The following is an 18,729-nucleotide window of genomic DNA, read 5'->3' on the forward strand; positions in this document are numbered from 1 at the left end:
ATTTTATATTTTCCACAACTGTTTATTAATTGACGTCAAGAAACAGGGATTGGAGCAGGGCAGGACTTTGAAGCAGACACAGGTGGCTCATCCAAAGGACTTAAGAAACTTGGATGAATGCACTTTGCTCATAGATGTGAGAACCACCCATTGTTTCGAAATCCCACAGGCAAACAGAGTGGATTCTACTTCCCTCCTTCCTCAAACATGCCCCAAAGGCCTTGGGCAAAAGGAGGGAGCCAATGCTTTTTCTGCTCTTAAACAAAGTGGCAGACATTCCACCTAACTCTGAAAAAGACAATAGAGATTAGCTTAGGGGACAAGTGGTTTTCGTTTGTTATTATTATTATCATTATTTCAATTTGGCTGGGAAGCTTATGGAGTTGGAAGAAAGCCAGCAGTTCCTATGGTTCCCAACTCAAAGAACTAAAGTCCAAGAGTCCTCCCCTCTTCTGCAGCTCCCCACAGTTAAGCAGAGGAGCCTCCTTCTGACATGAGGTCAGACGGTCAGACAGTCAGACGGTCAGCAGTAGTTCCACTTTATGTCACATGTTGATGTCATTCACTCACTTCATCTCATCACGTAGGCATTTTATTGTCTCATGTCATCACAGAAGGGTGAGTATAGGAGAATAAGATATTTTGAGAGAGAGAGACCACATTCACCTAATTTTTATTATAGTATATTGTTATAATTTTTCTATTATTGTTAATCTCTTATGCGCCCAAATTATAAATTAAACTTCATCATCGGTATGTATGGATAGGAAAAAGCTTTGTACATACAGGCTTCGGTACTAGCTGTGGTTTTAGGCATCCACCAGGGCTCCTGGAACATATCCCCCACGGATAAGGAGAGACTACTCTCAATGTTTAGCGAAGCTTTCAGCTACTTGGGTTGGGTATTGTAGAACATATAAATACGTGGGAGCCAGGAACTGGAGATGAAACCCCACCTAAAGATCCCCTCAAAGAGTTGGCACTTGAGAATTCAGGGGCACATCTGCTGCCAGGAAACAAGGGTTTGGGTTTTTTTGTTTGTTTGTTTGTTTTTTAAGAATTCTCTGATGTTTTATTGTTAGCAACTAAAATATCCACGGTTCTATCCCCAGTGACTCACAGTGCCTGGAATGTAAGAGGTACTCAGTGGAATCACCAAATGCGTGAATTATAAGTAATGCACATAACGACCCATTAACAAATGAGTGAAACACTGAATAGACATTTTTCCAAAGAAGATATAAGGTCCACAAGCACATGAAATACAAACAAAAGGAATGGTGAGCTACCAGATTACACACACTTGAAAGGTTAGAATAAAAAAAACAAAACAAAACAAAAAACAAAATAACAAGTGCTGGTGAGCATGTACAGAAACTGGAACCCCTGGGTATCACCAGGGGGAATGTAAAATGGCACAGCCAATGTGGAAACCAGTTTGGTTTTTCTCCAAAAAGTTAAACATAGAGTTTATGACCCAGCAATTCTGCTCCTAGGTGTTGACCCCCCAAAATTGAAAACAGGTGCTCAAATTCAGACTTGTGCATAAATGTTCATAGCAATCCTTTTTTTTTTTTTAAGATTTTATTTATTTATTTGACAGACAGAGATCACAAGTAGGCAGAGAAGCAGGCAGAGGGAGAGGGGGAAGCAGGCTCCCTGCTGAGCAGAGAGCCTGACTTGGGGCTCGATCCCAGGACCCTGGGATCATGACCTGAGCTGAAGGCAGAGGCTTTAACCCACTGAGCCATCCAGGCGCCCCGTTCATAGCAATTCTATTCACAAAACAGCCAAAGGTGAAAATAACCTAGTGGTTCCAGCAACAGAGGAATGGATAAACAAAATAGGGACGATCATTCAGTGGAATATTATTTGGCCCTGAAAGGGAAATGAAGGAGTAATACCCACTACGACATGGATAAGCCCTGAAGATATTATAAGCAAAAGAAGCCAGACACAGAAAGCCACATATGGTAAAAATTGCATGCATATGAAATGTTGAGAAAGGCAAATCTATAGAGACAGAAAGTAGATTACATGATTATTGAGGGCTGAGGGGAAGGAAGGATACAGAGGTGACAGCTAATGGTATGGGGTTTCTCTTTGAGGTGAGGAAAATGTTCTAAAACTGACTGTGGTGATTCTTGCACATACCTGTGACTGCACTAAAAACTACTGAATTGAACACTTTAAAAAAACAATGTGAATAATTCCACTCTGAAGCATATACCCAACAGAATTCAGACATGCGCTCAGCAAAAGACGGGTACGAGGATTTTTGTGTTATCTCCAATATGGAAACCGCCCAACCCATCCACAGTAGGACAGGGTTATACAATAGCGACAGCAAATGTACCATGACTATACCCAACAACGTGAAAGAAACTCATAAAAAATAAAGTTAAAGGAAACTGATAGAAAAAGGTATATACCATAGGATTCCATTTCTATGTACAAAACAGTCAAAAGTAATCTCCGGTGATGGAGATCAGGAGAGTGGCCATCTGGGTACTGGCTATATGGGCGTGTATATTTAATCAAAAAGTCACCAAGGAAGCACTTAACCTATGTTCCCTTTGCTAAACCCACGGTGTACTTCGGTACAGAGTTTAAAAGAAAACTCTCCTACGGCTTAAGCTAGTGTTGCTTCACTCATAATTCATAAACTACATTCAGTGACAGATTGTGTCCTCTATTTGCCACTTTGTCACAAAAAGTAAAAACAGCCTGTGTCACTTCTGTGCAAAATCCATCCATCCCTTGATAACTCATGCTGGGCAAGCCTAGCAGACACATCTGTTGGTTATCTCTGTTCTAGAAATTACTCAAAGAAAGAATCTCCTTTCTGAATGCAGCAGGGTTTTCCTTCCTGAGAACGCTGGCAGATGGGAAAGCAGTGTGTATGTCCTCTGTACCATTCACGGGACACTGTGACTATTGGCCCAACCAACCCGTCTCATACATGGATGTGCACCACCCCCCGCTCCCCCCCACCCCGCCCCTGTTCAGGAGCACAGAGCAGCACATGGCATTGCTTGTTGTTCAGAATATGGCTTACTGGACGCAAGGCCGTGGTCCAGAAGGTTGCCCCCAATTGGAATATGGCCCCAGAGGGAAACCAGAACCACTGGATAACCATCTGCTTTACAATGTCATTTCTAGGAATGTCTGTGGGGGGCGCCTGGAGGATCAGATGGTTAACCTCTGCCTCCAGCTCAGGTCATGACCTCCAGGTGGTGGGATTGGGTCCCACGAAAGGCTGCCAGCTCAGCAGGGAGTCTGCTTCTCTCTCTCCCTCTGCCTCTCCTCCCTGTTCGTGCTCTCTGTGTCTCTCTTTCTCAAATGAATGAATAAATCTTTTTTTTTTATTAAAGATTTTATTTATTTATTTGACAGAGATCACAAGTTGGCAGAGAGGCAGGCAGAGAGAGAGGGGGAAACAGGCTCCCTGCTGAGTGAAGAGCCCGATGTGGGGCTCGATCCCAGGACCCCGGGGTCATGACCTGAGCCAAAGGCAGAGGCTTTAACCCACTGAGCCAACAAGGCGCCCCTGAATAAATAAATCTTTAAAAAAAGGGGGGGGGGAATATCTGTAGAGATTTTTTTTTTAAAGGTTTTATTTATTTATTTGACAGACAGAGATCACAAGTAGGCAGAGAGGCAGGCAGAGAGAGGGAGAGAAGCAGGCTCCCTGCTAAGCAGAGAGCCCCATGTGTGGGTCGATCCCAGGACCCTGGGATCATGACCTGAGCCAAAGGCAGAGGGTTTAACCCACTGAGCCACCCAGGTGCCCCTCTGTAGAAATTTTTAAGACAAGTCAGGAGTGTGGTGATTCTGATTTATGAAAAAGATGGGCATCGTCAGTGGGGAAGGGCAGCGCCGGGGAAATGTCCCACAGGGTATGTGACCTGAAGGCAGAAAGAGCACAGCAACAACCCACCTTGCAAGGCTCTCCTGCCGGTTTCCTCAGGGAAATCCTCCCCAGCACTTTTGTCCTTGTCTTACAAGTGGAGAAAATTGAGGGCGAGGTTAAGCAAATGTTCAAAATGCTGCAGTGCAAGTTAATTAACAGGGCCTCATCATTTGATCACGGAGAACTTTCCACAAAAACAGACCGACCGGCACTGACACGTGAAACACAGACCTGCCACACAGTCGAGGAAGAAGGATGACGCGTGGCAGATAAGCATCAGGAAAGATGTCTCCTCTGATTGAAGAACAATCAGAGAAGAACAACCATGAGGCATTTGTTTCCCAAGAGATCAAGAAAAGTGGAAAATATTGATATTGTAATGTCTGCAATTTATTTTCAAGGGGTGGCAAAAAACTATGGGATGTGTGGTAGGTGTGTGTCTAGTGTGTGGTGTGTGTATGGTGCTTGGGTGTGTGGTGTGTGTGTCTGGTGCATATATGTGGTGTGTGTGTGGGGGGTGTGGTGTGAGTGGTGTGGCATGTGTGTGGTGTGTGGTGTATGTGTGGTATGGTGTGTCTGGTGTCTGTGTTTGGTGTGTGTATCTCGCATGTGGTGCTTGTGTGTGGTGTGTGTGCTTGTGTGTGCATGTGGTGCTTGTGTGTGGTGTGTGTGCATGTGTGTGTGGTATATGTGTTTGGTGTATGGTGTGTGTGTCTGGTGTGTGTGTCTGGTGTGTGATGTATGTGTGTGGTGCCTGTGCATGTGGTATATGTGCATGTGTGTGTGGTGTGTGGTATGTGTGTCTGGTGTGTGGTGTGTGTGTCTGGTGTTGTGGTATATGTGTGTGGTGCCTGTGTGTGGTGTATATGCATGTGTGTGTGGTGTGTGGTTTGGGTGTTTGGTGTGTGTGTATGTCTGGTGTGTGGTGTGTGTGTGCGGTGCCTGTGTGTGTAGTGTGTGTACCGCGTGTGTGTATTTGCAGGGAGAGAAAGGGTGGGGAGGGAGGGAGAGACCTACTCTTTGCCACTTCAGCAGCTGGTATTCTAAATTCAATCTTTTTGGTCATTCATCTGGATTATTATACCACCGGGCTCCAAAAGCTGTTATTCCAAAATCACGTGTATATTGAAAGTAATTCAGAATTCTGTCTGATTCTGGAATAAATGAGAAGTCATTACAGGGCAAAATAGAACAAATCACCAATCCTCTGCCCAAACCAGAGACCGCTGTCTTTCCAGAGGAGTCTGCGTCTCATTTCAAAATTCCATGACAGGTATTCTTGTCAAAGAGGACAGGGAGGCCATCCTGCAGAGCAGTTTCAGCTAAATGAGAGGCCATCCCCACCGCAGGGGCCAGTCTGTGGTGTCCTTGGCTCTGAGCAGCCAGTCCACTAGCTTATCTCGGGATAACAAGCGGAGGAACTCAGCACAGAGCCCACGGATTATAGCGCTGTCCTCAGTATTGCTCAACAAAAGCTCCCTAACTAGAGAAGATCAGTAACATGACTCTTAATTCCGACACAAAAACAAGAATGACTGATAATACAGACTGGCAAGGATGTGAAGACATGGGCCAGGGTGTAAAACTGGCACAAGATTTTGATTTTATTTTTCAAAAAGATTTTATTTATTTATTTATTTGACAGAGAGAGAGAGAGAGAGAGAGCAAGAGAGGGAACACAGCAGGGGGAGTGGGAGAGGGAGAAGCAGGGTTCCCACTGAGCAGGGAGCCTGATGCGGGGCTGGATCCCAGGACCCTCGGATCACAACCTGAGCAGAAGGCAGACGCTTAACGACTGCGCCACCCAGGTGCCCCAGCAAAAGATTTTTAAAGGGCAGTGAGGACAGAAGCTGTAATACTCCTTATGTTCCAGGGGACCCCTCCCCTACCACCTCGAGCTGGGACTTCCTGGGAATTAAAAAGGGAGGTTAATGGCAAACCAAGAAGCGTTGATATGTGAGCATTTCTGCCAAACTGCAGAAAGAAATCTCAATAGAAAAGGGCCTGAATCTTCAAAGTCCCAGGAATTCATGCGTGCCAAATTGTTTTCTCACATTAATATCCAATTTTCATTAAATTTGAGTTTTGTAATTTTGTCTTTTTTTTTTTATAAAGACGGCAGCTCAAATTATATTAGCTTCAGAACCCTCATATCTGGATCCCTTCTGATTTAGTAATATCTGTCAACATTTGAATACGCAAATCCTTCGGCCAGTCATGCTATCCTAAAAAACAAGCAACGAATAAAACACATGAATGCCTCAAGGTATGAATAAGGATGTTAATTGCTACTTAGCAAAGAATTGAGAAAAAACACTTTATTTTTTAAGTAAGGGATTAGATAAGTAAATACAGAGCATCTGTACAAAAGAACCCTATGCCATTAAAAATAATGAAGACACTCTCTGTATTTAACGAGATGGAAAATGTCTAATACATTTTAGGTGAAACAGCGCATTTCAGAATAATGAGAATTGACATTTACCGATGTGTCCTCGTGTCTGTTCTCTCCTAAAGACTCCATTCTTAGGATCTCTTGTGATCTTCATAGCCACTCCCTGACCAAGATACACACCTACCTTCATTTGGGAATGAAGCTCAAAGAAATGCCAATAAGTAGCCAAGCTGGGATTCAAACCCCGGACTTCCCAAGGCTTCCAGAATATACAAAGTGAAACTCACGGCTTAAAGAGAGCTTCCAGGTACGTGTGTGCTCTATGATCATCGGTCTTGGATCATCTATACAAGGATTGTTCTTTTAAAATTTTATTTATGTATTTATTTTTTAAGATTTTATTTATTTATTTGACAGAGAGAGAGAGAGCGAGGGCACAAGCAGGGGAAGAGGCAGGCAGACGGAGAGGGAGAAGCAGGCTCCCCACTGAGCAAGAAGTCCCATTCGGGGCTTGATCCCAGGACCCTGGGATCAGGACCTGAGCCGACGGGAGACACCCAACTGACTGAGCCACCTGGGCACCCCTCTTCATTTTTTATGAATGAAGAAGCAAGAGGTTTATTTCCTTATGGTTCCACATCTGGTGGGGGTCACCCCTGGACCCCTTCTGTGTGTGTTTCTCTTTAAACTACAGCCCTTCCACAACCTCCCCCGGAGGCCCTATGGGGTCTGGAGCCGCAAACCGGGGGGCCTTCTAAGTGCCACAGGTGCCTGGAGAAATAGCCCCACTGAACCCCCATCCCCCAGACCTCCAGCACACCCTGGTCCTTTTCTAAGATTTACTTGTGGAAACTGATTCGCCTTCACAGCCTCTGATCTCACTGTCCCGTTCTCATGTTCTAGCTCCCTCATCCTGGTGCCAACCACCTGTGGGCCCCGTAACTGCCTAGCCAGTTTCCTGATGTCACCAGGCTGGAAAGCCTTGTGCCCCAGCCTTGGTCCTGCCTGGTTTAGCCTGGCTTTGCAGGGGATCTAGACAGAATATAGGAGCTGGCTGGTTTGGGGAGCTCCCGTGGCATTCTGGACATTCTGGGGTTGGCAACTAAAGTCCGGGCCAGAGGCCACCATAAGTGCCAAGGATCACACAGTCCCACCCCAGAGGAGTCAAGGGAGGCAGGCTCAATCAGGCCACCTAGGCAAACACGTCTGCAGGCTCTCCTTGGGGAAGAAACTCTTCCACCTCCTGTTACATATTACCTGCTGGAAGGAGGTGCTTGACACCGGAACAAAAGGCTTGCAGGTGAATCTTGTCCTTTCTGGGTGCTGGAATGACCCAGATTACCCTGGGCAAAGCTCTTAATCCTTTCAGAAGCCACGAAGCAGGGAGGGTAACTAGATATGAGGGCTCCTGGGAACTGTGGGAACACACCCCATGCTGAGGCAGACCACTGCTCCCCTGGGCAAGGTGCCATGTCAGCTACCAGCAAGAAGGCTTTAGAAACGAAATTGAAAGCAATAGCCTATTTTTGTTCCAAGTCATGGACTGGCCTCTGCCCTCCCCCCCTCTACAAGCGTTTGATGCCAGGCTGGTCCCCGGGGCCCTAAGAAAAACATAAACCATCCACAAAGCTAAAAGACAAGCAGCTGCCTGGGTTTAAAATTTCATCTTATACGTAAGAGACCAGGGATTAGTATTCAGCTTGTATTTAAAGCAAACAAACTCATGAGTCAATAAGGACAAGTAATCTAACATAATAAACGGGCAAAGAATATGAACAGAAAATTCACAGAAGACATTTCAGAAGAGCCCAGTCTCACGGCTAATCAGGGAAATGTCCATTCAGCCTACAGTGAGATACACTTTGGCCCCTACCAGAGTAACAAAAAGTTCCTGTGTTCATTCAGTGACACTAAGCATTTGTGAGGACTTTGGGACATGGGACTCTGGGTTGCTACTGGTGGTCACAGCAGCACATCCTCTCCAGGGAAATTTCCAGAAAAGCTGGAAATTCAACCCTTTAACCCACCAATTGTGCTGGGTTAAATTGTGCTGTTGGAGACATAGTTACATAAAGGAACAAGAATAATCCAGATCTACAGTGTCTGTGTAAATAGATCTTTAAAACACACTGCTGAGAGAAAAAGGGAAGGGCATTCTGGTACAACTTGTGCTGAGATTATGAAAGCCCAAGTATTGTTTATGAAAACAAAAATTGGAAAAGCAGAAGTACTTATTACTTGCTTGGTGTGATTTGAGGTGCCTTCCGAATGATAGAATATACTGTTTATGGAACGGAGACATATGAAAAACAAAAAAATGCACTCAGACACAACATGCATTCAATCTATGCCACTGGCTCTCGGTGAAGAGGTGGGTTACAGGATGGCTATAAAAGGGACTTGAACTTGATCCATGTTTTATTTCTTTTATGCACAATTTTCTGTAACAAGTATGGCTCTATGTTCATTTGGGGTGATAGGTCCTTCGGTGTTCGTTTTTTGGTCATGTGATTATGGTTAATTTTCTCTTCCATATGAAATATTCATGAAGGAAAATACAAGAGGATTGGTGAACTCCCAAGAAGGGCACCGAAAACGTTCAAAAGATGGAACATCTTCCGGGCATGGACAGAGGGAGATGCACTGGTCCCATCATGTGAAAGGCCAGGGCAAGACCAAGATTTACATGATGAGAAAACCCAGTCTGTCTCTGAAGTTCATGTGCGGTACCCACAGCAAGCCCTCAGTCAACACATTCCGTCTTGTATGAGACACCGTTGTAGATACATGGGCCAGTGCAATGCCAAGTTCATGGTGAAGGAGAGGCTGGTTCTCCTCTTTCATCCTCCTTGCACACCGAGATTCATATCCTCACTATCCAACACACCATTCTTCCAGCTCCTGGGCCACTCACTGATGCACACCCCATGGGGCTGTGTCCTCTCCTCTCCCTAAGTTACACAAAGACACTAGGCTGCTGGTTGACCTGGGAGGGGCACTTGACATGGGAGTAGAGTTGGCTCATGCTTGGGCAGGAGAGGACAACTTTGAACCGGTAACAGTTGTCTGTTCTGAAATAAAGTTATAATTTTCAGGTACCTGCAGAGACAGGTGACACATTTATACCAGCGACAACATACAAGGAAATGAAGGTGCTGAGTGACAAGTGAAATCTAAACTAGAAAACTACTGAATGGTCATTTTCTTAATTGTTGGCCCAGAATGATGGATGTTTTAAAAAGAAATTTCAATTCAAGTCTCTTTTAGGAAAAAGAAACAACCCTCAAAATAGATCAGTCTTGCATGTAAAACACAAAGCTACAAAATACTGAGAAAAAAAAACATGGGAGAAAAATCTTTAGGATCTAGGGCTAGGCAAAATTTTTTAGACTTGACACCACAAACGTGGTCTGTAAAATTGGTAACTAGGCCTTGTAAAAATGAAAACTTTTTGCTCTGTACAACCCTCTTAAGAGGGTAAAAAGACAAGGCACCGGATGGAAGAAAATATTTGCAAACCACATATCTGACAGAGGACTAGTTCTTAGAATACATAAAGAACTCTGTAAACTCAACAGTTAAAACCCCCAAATAATCCAACTACAAAATGGGTAAAAGATATGCAGATACATTTCATCAAAGATGGCAAATAAGCCTATGGAAAGATAGTCAACATCATTCAACATTAGGGTAATTCACATGAAAACCACAGTATCACTACATACCTATCAGAATGGCGAAAATAAAAAATAGAGACAATATCAAATGCTGGTGAGGATGTTGATGACTCACGCATTGTTGGTGGGATCATAAAATGGTTCAGTCATCCTGGAAAACAGGCAGTTTCTTTTAAAAGCGAAATAGGCAACTACCATATGAGCCAGCAATTACACATTGGGGGCAATGATCCCAAATAAAGAATTCTGTTCCCAGGGAAATGAAGGCTTATGTTCACACAAAAATCTGTACACAAATGCTTATAGCAGCCTTATATGAAGACATTGGAAACAATCCAAGTATCTTCCAATTAACTAATGGGTAAGCCAACTGCGCATCCGTATCAAAGAATACTGGTTAGCAATAATAAGAAAGGAACTATTGACATGCAAAGAAACCTGGATGAATTTCCAGAGAATTCCTTAGAACAAAAAAAAATTGCAAAACATAGCATACAAGATGATTCTGTCTACACCATATCTTGAAATTTCAAAATCATGGAAGATTGTTAGAGGTTAAGCAAGGCCTGGAGGTGAGAAAGAATTAAGTGTAGTCATGAAAGAGAAAATTGAAGCACCCTTGTGATACTGTACTAATTTTGCAAGAGGTTACCATTCAGGGAAACCAAATAAAGGGTATATGGGATCTGTTTGTGTTCTTTCTTTCTTTCTTTTTAAACAAATTTTTTTTTAAGATTTTATTTATTTATCAGAGAGAGAGAGAGAGAGAGTGAGCACAAGCAGGCAGAGAGGCAGGCAGAGGCAGAGAGAGAAGCAGGCTCCCCACTGAGCAAGGGGGATCATGACCCGAGCCAAAGGCAGTGGCTTAACCAACAGAGCCACCCAGGCGCCCCTCTTTCTTTCTTTTTAAAGATTTTATTTATTTATTTGACAGAGAGGGAGAGATCACAAGTAGGCTGAGAGTCAGGCAGAGAGAGAGGGGGAAGCAGGCTCCCTGCTGAGCAGAGAGCCCGATGTGGGGCTCGATCCCAGGACCCTGAGATCATGACCTGGACCAAAGGCAGAGGCTTAACCCACTGAGCCACCCAGTTGCTCCTGTTTGCATTATTTCTTACAACTGCACGTGAATGTTGACTTACCTCGAAATAAAAAGGTTAACTTAAAAAAAAGTCCTTAGATTATATAATATTGGGGACTGTTAACCCTTGACGCATCTGGGGCTCCACTTCTCAACATGCCTTTCTGTCATCACACCCAAGAAGTAAAATGTTGGGCAGGTGAGATCATGTCCTTTCCCCCAGAGTTATCAAAAAAAGCTAAACGGTTCAATGCATAATACACACATTCTCATGAATTTTTGTCAAGGTTAATGGGTTCGTCCTCCCCAAGACACCCCTTGGTTTTTGAGCAAAAGAAGCCAGACACAAAAGCATATACTCTAAGATTCAAGAATCAGCAAAATTAACCTATGGAGATTAGAAGTCAAAACCACAGTGGTGGCCTCTGGTTAGGGAAGGGCATTGACTGGAAACGGGTATGAGAGAAATTTCTAGACCTGTGCTGTCTATAGGATAACCGCTAGTCACGTGTGGTTATGGAGCACTTGAAATGTTGCTAGTCTGCACGAAGGTTTTCTGTGAGTGTTAAATACACACCCGGTTTGGAAGACTTTATTTAAAAAAAAAAAAAGAATGTAAAACATTTCAGTTGGTAATTTTTAAAAGATCGGTCATACACTAAAATGATGTTTTGACTATACTAAGTCAAAGAAAATGTGTCATTAAAACTAATGTCACCTATTTCTTTTTTTTTTTTAAAGATTTTATTTATTTATCTGACAGACAGAGATCACAAGTAGGCAGAGAGACAGACAGAGAGAGGAGGAAGCAGGCTCCCTGCTGAGCAGACAGCCCGATGCAGGGCTCGATCCCAGGGTCCTGGGATCATGACCTGAGCCGAAGGCAGAGGCTTTAACCCACTGAGCCACCCAGATGCCCCAGTCCCATGATCTTTTACCACCCAACATAACCTTCCTGAAGGAGTCGATAGCCTACAAGGGGCTACAAAAAACTGTAGAGTGATACGAGCTACAGTAAAGAGGTGAGCAAGTCATCCTATAACGAAGCATTGGAAATTATTATTCGAGTCTAGCAAACTCAGGAAGCTGTTTCTGAAAGCCTGAAGTCCTTGGGGGTTGCAAGGCATCAACGCCGTGGGTCTTCTCTTGGGTTACTCTAACAGAGCCCCCGGGGAAGGGATTGGGGCTGACTTAGAACACTTGCTCCAAGACGGGATCACGAAGGTACAGAGGAGATTAGCTTCTGACCTTAGCTTTCTAGAGACAAAACCCTCAATGTTTTTTGTTCCCTTGGAGGACTAGAGAGAATCAAAGAATGTCAGGAAGTTGCAAGAAGTTCATTAGGGTTCTACACAAGCAAGACTTCACGTGAGTGGGAAGACTTCATACTTCAACCGCAGTGCTCCTGAATTAGGGGATCGGGCCCAAAGCCCAGGCTCCTTAGGAATCACAGAATGTCTACAGAAATGTAGAGTGTTTCTTGTCTAAGTGGCTATTTTACCAACTAGTCAAGGGACAGAGAGGTTGAGTGAATTGCCTAAAATTTGGAATTAGAAAGTATAGGTGTGGACAGGGAGAAACTCGGACCAATAGCACCGACAGGTTCATAAAACAGGATCGGTAAGCTGGAGACAGAGCTTGTTTATTTTTGAAGGGAGAGACAACTGGCAGAATTATTGGTACCTGTCATTTATTAGGACATGCTCCCGGCAAGTCCTATTCAAAGAATGAAATTACATCCTGTACTTTAGTTTGCTCAACATTATGATAAGCCAAAAAAAATGCGAGCACAGGCATGTTACATACCCCAAGCAGCCCAGCTTGGTTTAGGCAATTACCTTGCCAGAACTGTCTCCCTCCTACTCTCCCAAGTTCCTAACTGTGGGCCTTGATGTCGTTATAGGAATGCACAAACCCATTGTTAGAAAGCATTTCCTGTATACAGCTCACCACTGCAGTGTGTTGACAATCTCTTTAGCACTAGGCTGTGAGTTTAATAGTGTCTTAATGTGACATTATTTAACTCTCAAACAACATTATTCACATATGGGAAAGGCCAAGTTCAACTTAGTCCCAAAGCAACCAGCTAAAATGGTTCATTTGAACCCAGATCTGCCTGGCTTCAACGTTTCTGCCTATAGGTTGAATAAATTAAAGAATGTGGGGGCACCTGGGTGGCTCAGTTGGTTAAGTGGCTGCCTTTGGCTTAGGTCCCGATCCCAGGGTCCTGTGGGGTTCCCTGCTCAGCAGAGAGTCCTCTCCGTCCTCTTCCTCTGACCCTCCCCTTGTACGTGCTCACTCTCTCTCTTCTCAAATAAGTAAATGAAATATTTTTTAAAGACTTTATTTATTGGGATGCCTGGGTGGCTCAGTGGGTTAAGCCTCTGCCTTCGGCTCAGGTCATGATTCCAGGGTCCTGGGATCGAGTCCCCCATCGGGCTCTCTGCTCAGCAGGGGGCCTGCTTCCCTTCCTCTCTCTCTGCCTGCCTCTCTGCCTACTTGTGATTTCTCTCTGTGAAATAAATAAATAAAATCTTTTTTTTTTTTTTTTTTTTTTTTTTAAGATTTTATTTATTTATTCGTCAGAGAGCGAGCGAGCGAGAGCGAGCACAGGCAGACAGAGTGGAAGGCAGAGTCAGAGGGAGAAGCAGGCTCCCCGCGGAGCAAGGAGCCCGATGCGGGACTCGATCCCAGGACGCCGGGATCATGACCTGAGCCGAAGGCAGCTGCTCAACCAACTGAGCCACCCAGGCGTCCCTAAATAAAATCTTTAATAAAAAAAAAAGACTTTATTTATTTATTTGGCAGAGAGACAGAACACAAGCAGGGGGAGTGGGAGAGGAAGAAGCAGGCTTCTTGGTGAACAGGGAGCCCAATGCGGGGCTCAATCCTAGGAGCCTAGGATCATGACCTGAGCTGAAGGCAGATGCTTAATAACTGAGCCACCCAGGTGCCCCTAAATAAAATATTTTTTAAAATATTTATAAATATTTAATAATTTAATATTTAATGATAAATATATAATAAATATTTATTATTTAAAATATTTTATTTTTAAAATTTTAAAATATTTTTTAAAAAAATTAAAGAATGTGGGGGAGGTTGGGAGGGCTTGATACCCAGGATTCAGAAGAGTTCAAGCATAGAAAAAATTTCATGCAAGGATATGGGCTTCACACTTCAGACTACAGCCCTATGATTGGAGAGATCAGCTTCAAACTCCAGCCTCAGCAGCAAGTCTCTCCCAGTCCCATTCCCACCAATCGGATTCTTCCTTGCTTTCATTGCCATCCTCCAAGGAACAGCACCCTTTCTGCCTTGTTTCGGGGGGTCTATGGTCTTCCCCTGTAGATCCATTTTAGCAAAGAACTCAGTGAAAACAAGGTCATTGATCTTTACACCGGTCTGCAATCTCCAGAGTACACGGCCATCTATTGCATGAGAGGTAGGAAAGGGTAACCAAACTTATATGTACCATTCACTGGTTACAAAGTCTAAGTTTATAGTTTATTTTTTATTGTTACATTTAAACTGGAGGATCCCTGGTGTCACGTGTAAATCATTACCAGCTCACTTGTTACTCATCTTTGGGGAGTTATGGGAAGAGTCTCTTTTTTGGTAACAATTACGGTTTCCAACCAAAATGCTTCCTGGCTTAATACAATCCCTTCACATAGGGAGAGCATTTAATAATTTCTAATACTGGTCCCACCTGTACAGCCATTCCCCTAGGGGGTAGTCCGTGAAGTTCACTTACCCTTCTGACCTACCATTAGCATGGAGTCACCGGAGCCCCAGCTTTGATCATCATTCCTAACTCTGAAAGGCTTAAGCCAATGTTCTTTCTGTCTTTCTCAGCTCCAAGTGCATCCATCACCCCAAATGCAAATGTGAGGCAGCCCCAGGCCAGCTTCAGAGGCCTGGAGGAAGCCTGTTCATCTCAAGTTCATCAAGGAATCTTTATCTCCAAGGCTCCCTGAAGCCCCCAGACTAGCCCACCCATTTCCTTGGGGAAGGGGATGTGTGGACAAGAGGAAGGAGCTGGTGGTTCAGGAGATCTGGAGAACAATAAGATAGCTTCTTCTTTCCTTCCAGGGGAAAGAGTTGGAACAACCCCAGTTTTGATGGAGAGGGGACTGTTTGGCAGGTCCAAGGTTTGGACTTGTGGCTGGGCACAGGCTACCTTCTGGGCAGTTAGATAAAAGGAAGAACACAGTACAAGGAAGAAAGAAGCCACTGAAAGGGGGCTTCTCTCCTACTTTTTTTTTTTTTAAACTTTATTTATTTACTTATTTGTCAGAGAGAGAGAGAGAGAGAACACAAGCAGGGGGAGCAGCAGGCAGAGGGAGAAGCAGGCTCTCCACTGAGCAACGGGCCCAATGTGAAACTCGATCCCTGAATCCTGGTCTGGCATCATGACCTGGGCCGAAATCAGGAGTTCGACATTTAACTGATTGAACCGCCCCTCTCCTACTTTTAAATCCGTTGGAATTCCTAGCCAGATGCCATTTGAAGGTCTCAGGGATCAGACCTGCCCCAAAGGAAAGGCTGAGCAAAGCAAAATGTCATCAATCCAGCAAGTAGGTAGCATTGATGACAAAGTCACCAGGCCCAGAGGTTAGTTAGGCAATGCACTCAAGGTCACACAGTGGGTAGGTGGAGAAGCCAGGGCTGTAACCCCAGGCAGTCTGGCTGCAAAGTTCTTGCTCTTTCCTAACAGGCAAAACTGGGGAATGTGAGAAGCAGATAAGCAATAGGTCTGGGATGGGGGGAGGGTTGGGTAGCAGAAAAGCAGGCTTCATGTGTGACTAGATCAGAAAAAGCGGAGAGCAGAAGTCCAGGACCTGTCCATACCATTACTCTTGGAACACTGAGTAGTGGTCACCGGACTTATCTTTTCCCCCCACTAGGCTGCATGTCTCTGGAAGACTGGGTTCCTTGGCTCCTATCTCCATAGTACCCACCAGGTGTTTGTCATGACCTATGTGCTCAGGGTTGACTGCTTGAGACTCTGGAGGGTTTCTGAAGGGGAAAGAGGGAGTGATATCAGGCCAAATCACCATAGTCAATAGAAAAGGGTTCAAGCACATGGAAGGGATGGGAACAAATTAGGACAAATGCTCAGGAAACCTTCTCTCTCTGGACAAGTGGATCTCCTCCTGTTGCAGAGGCAGAATTTCTTTAAGGCTTGGTGCCTGTACCCTGAGATTGTAGGCCTGTACCAGGTAAGGGTTCTGGTGTTTATGCACAAAAATGTCAAAGGTCAAGAGTTTTGCTGTGTGACCAGAAGGGGCCTGATTTAGCATCATGAAACATGTATGCTTTTAGGAGGAACTTTCCTTGGGGTCCTCATGTTGTAAGAAGGCTCTCACTGAGCAGTCCAGAGGTAGGGCTTGGAGGCTTGGGGGACTGATAGTGGAATTTCCTAGGGAGGCATAGTGAGAAGACCCAGCTGTCTTTTTTTTTAAATTTTATTTATTTGTCAGAGAGAGAGAGAGAGAGAGAGAGCACACAGTAGGAGGGAGAAGCAGGCTCCCTGCTGAGCAAGGAGCCCGATATGGGACTCGATCCCAGAGCCCTGGGACCCTGACCTGTGCCAAAGGCAGATGCTTAACTGACTGAGCAACTCAGGCATCCCAAAACCCAGCTGTCTTCATCACAAATGCATCTACTGACCAGCCTTGAGCCACAGGGTTTTCCCAGAAAACTAGGTGTAGCTATCTTAAAGCACTGTGTGCTTTCTAGTTACCAGGAACCAGCAAGTTCAAAACACTGTGATCTTAGAGTTTTAGCCAAAAGAGGAATTTGCACCTTCCTCCAATCCGCACCCCCCATCACCCCCCATCCTATTTTTGTTAACCAAACAGTTCTCTCAGAGAAGAAGCCCTTTTGTCCCCCCAGCCCCCTCCAACTTAGTTCCTGGCCCATCTGGTGCCAGGGCCCATTCAGTGGTGTTCAGGCCTTCCCCATCGGGTTGCTGAAGATAACCACCAGTGATACCATCAGTAGGAGCCCAGATCTGCTTAAGCAACCAACACACGTTCACACTTGCAGTCTTACAAGAAGAGAGCACTACTTATTACACTGCTGGGGGGCAGTGAAGCCAGGGGCAATGGGCACCTGCTAGCCCCCATCCCACCATTTTGTTCTGAGGACAGAAGAGAACAGATTTAGCAAGTAGCAAGGTGCAAAAGCAATGTTCTCAGCACCTAAAGAAGAGAGGGGAGACCGCTGAGCTTAGCGGACTGCCAAGACCGGCCAAAGATCCCCATGTTTATCCCTGAAGGGCGGTCCAGCTCAGAGGCAGTGTTCTGAAGACAGAGGCTTGCCCCTGCCCCTTTTCCTCAGGCTAGACCGCCGAAGGCCCAGGCTCCTGGCCCTCGGTGTGCTCATCATGCATGGAAAGAACCAAGAGTCCTGGACCAGAACCCGGAGTCCGTGCAGGGTCATTGCCGGCCACCAGCTGCAGCCCCAGTCCGCGCGAGCCAGGCCAGCATTTCCTGTTGCCTAGGCGCTGGGTGCGGGGTACCTGCTCCCCAGCGCGTGCCATCCAGAGGTGCTGCAGCCTCGGGCTTCCCAACCAGAGTGGGATTGGCCCCCAGGGAAGCTCTGCAGGACCCCCTAAACTCCCTCCCGCGGGGGAGGAGGGGAAGGCGGGCCGCGTACCTGAGGGGGCGGACGGCCTGCAGTCTCGCTTCCTGCCCACAGCCGGCGAGGATAGCGCGGGTCCCCAGCACCCCCGGGCTCCTGGCGCACAGCCTCGCGAGGCGCAGCATCCCGACGTAGATGGCCAAGGCTCTTTACGCGCGTCCCGGCCCCAGGAAACTTTTAAAGTAAAAGCCGAGGCGGCTTACTTTTAAAGTAAAGCCGAGGCGGGGCGAGCGCTGAGCGGGCGGGGAGGCGGGGAGGGTCGCCTCTGCCTATAGGGTGCGGAGGCTGAGTCCCGCGGGGCGGGGCGGGGCGAGGCGGGGCGAGGCGTGGAGGAAGCCGCTAGGCTCAGGGCCACCTTCTCCTGGGACCCGAGGCCCTCCTCTCCCACCTCGAAGACGTTTCCCTCCGGATCCGAAGGCCTCCGGCTGCGGCCGGCTCCCCTCCCGACCACTAGAGGCCTAGATTTGGGGGCGCAAGAGCTTGTTGATTTCGCAGAAGGGGAGCCCGCGGGCCGTGAGTGCGGGCGGGGAGAAGAGGCCGGGGCGCGTCCATCCCCAGAGCCCCGTTTAGCGCGCGGGTCCTGGGCTGCCAACCCCCTCCCGGAGTTGGGAGCCAGAGGCCAAGGGAGCCGCGAAGCACCCCCCTCCACACACACACACACACACACACACACACCCGCCCCGAGGCGTGCCAGCTGGAGCGGAGGGTTTGCAGTGGCTGGGGAGGCGGTCAGGACACGAGTGCGCTGGGCCAGCCCCTTCCGGGGCCCGAAGTCAGCTAACGGGACGCCAGTTGGTACCCGCGTCTCTCTTGGGGCGGCCTTGACCCCCCGCAGTGCACCATGTAGGGTGGCATCAGTGACTGGAACCCGTGCTTCTCATCCCCCATCCGCCTGGCTCTTTCAGGCCTAGGGCACAACTCCGCGCCAGGCCCGAGGCGTGAATAGAGAGCGGCTGTCCTGCAAGCCCAGCCCGCTGTGCCTGTTCCAACTCTGGTCCTGGCGGGGCAAGGTCGC

At 46.5% G+C, this 18,729-nt stretch overlaps 1 protein-coding gene across 1 annotated transcript in view; it reads right to left on the reverse strand.

Annotated features, from left to right (window-relative positions):
* Positions 1-17,863, reverse strand: part of ACSF2 (acyl-CoA synthetase family member 2) — a gene marked incomplete at its 5' end in the record, with an annotated part of 34,736 nt that extends 16,873 nt beyond the window's left edge. The window contains one exon of the mRNA XM_032319476.1: positions 17,730-17,863. Coding sequence (XP_032175367.1) covers positions 17,730-17,863 — 134 coding nt within the window. The remainder of the gene's footprint in view (positions 1-17,729) is intronic.
* Positions 17,864-18,729: the final 866 nt, after the last annotated feature.

This window comes from Mustela erminea, chromosome 18 (genome assembly GCF_009829155.1).
Source record: "Mustela erminea isolate mMusErm1 chromosome 18, mMusErm1.Pri, whole genome shotgun sequence".
Lineage (NCBI taxonomy): Eukaryota > Metazoa > Chordata > Mammalia > Carnivora > Mustelidae > Mustela > Mustela erminea.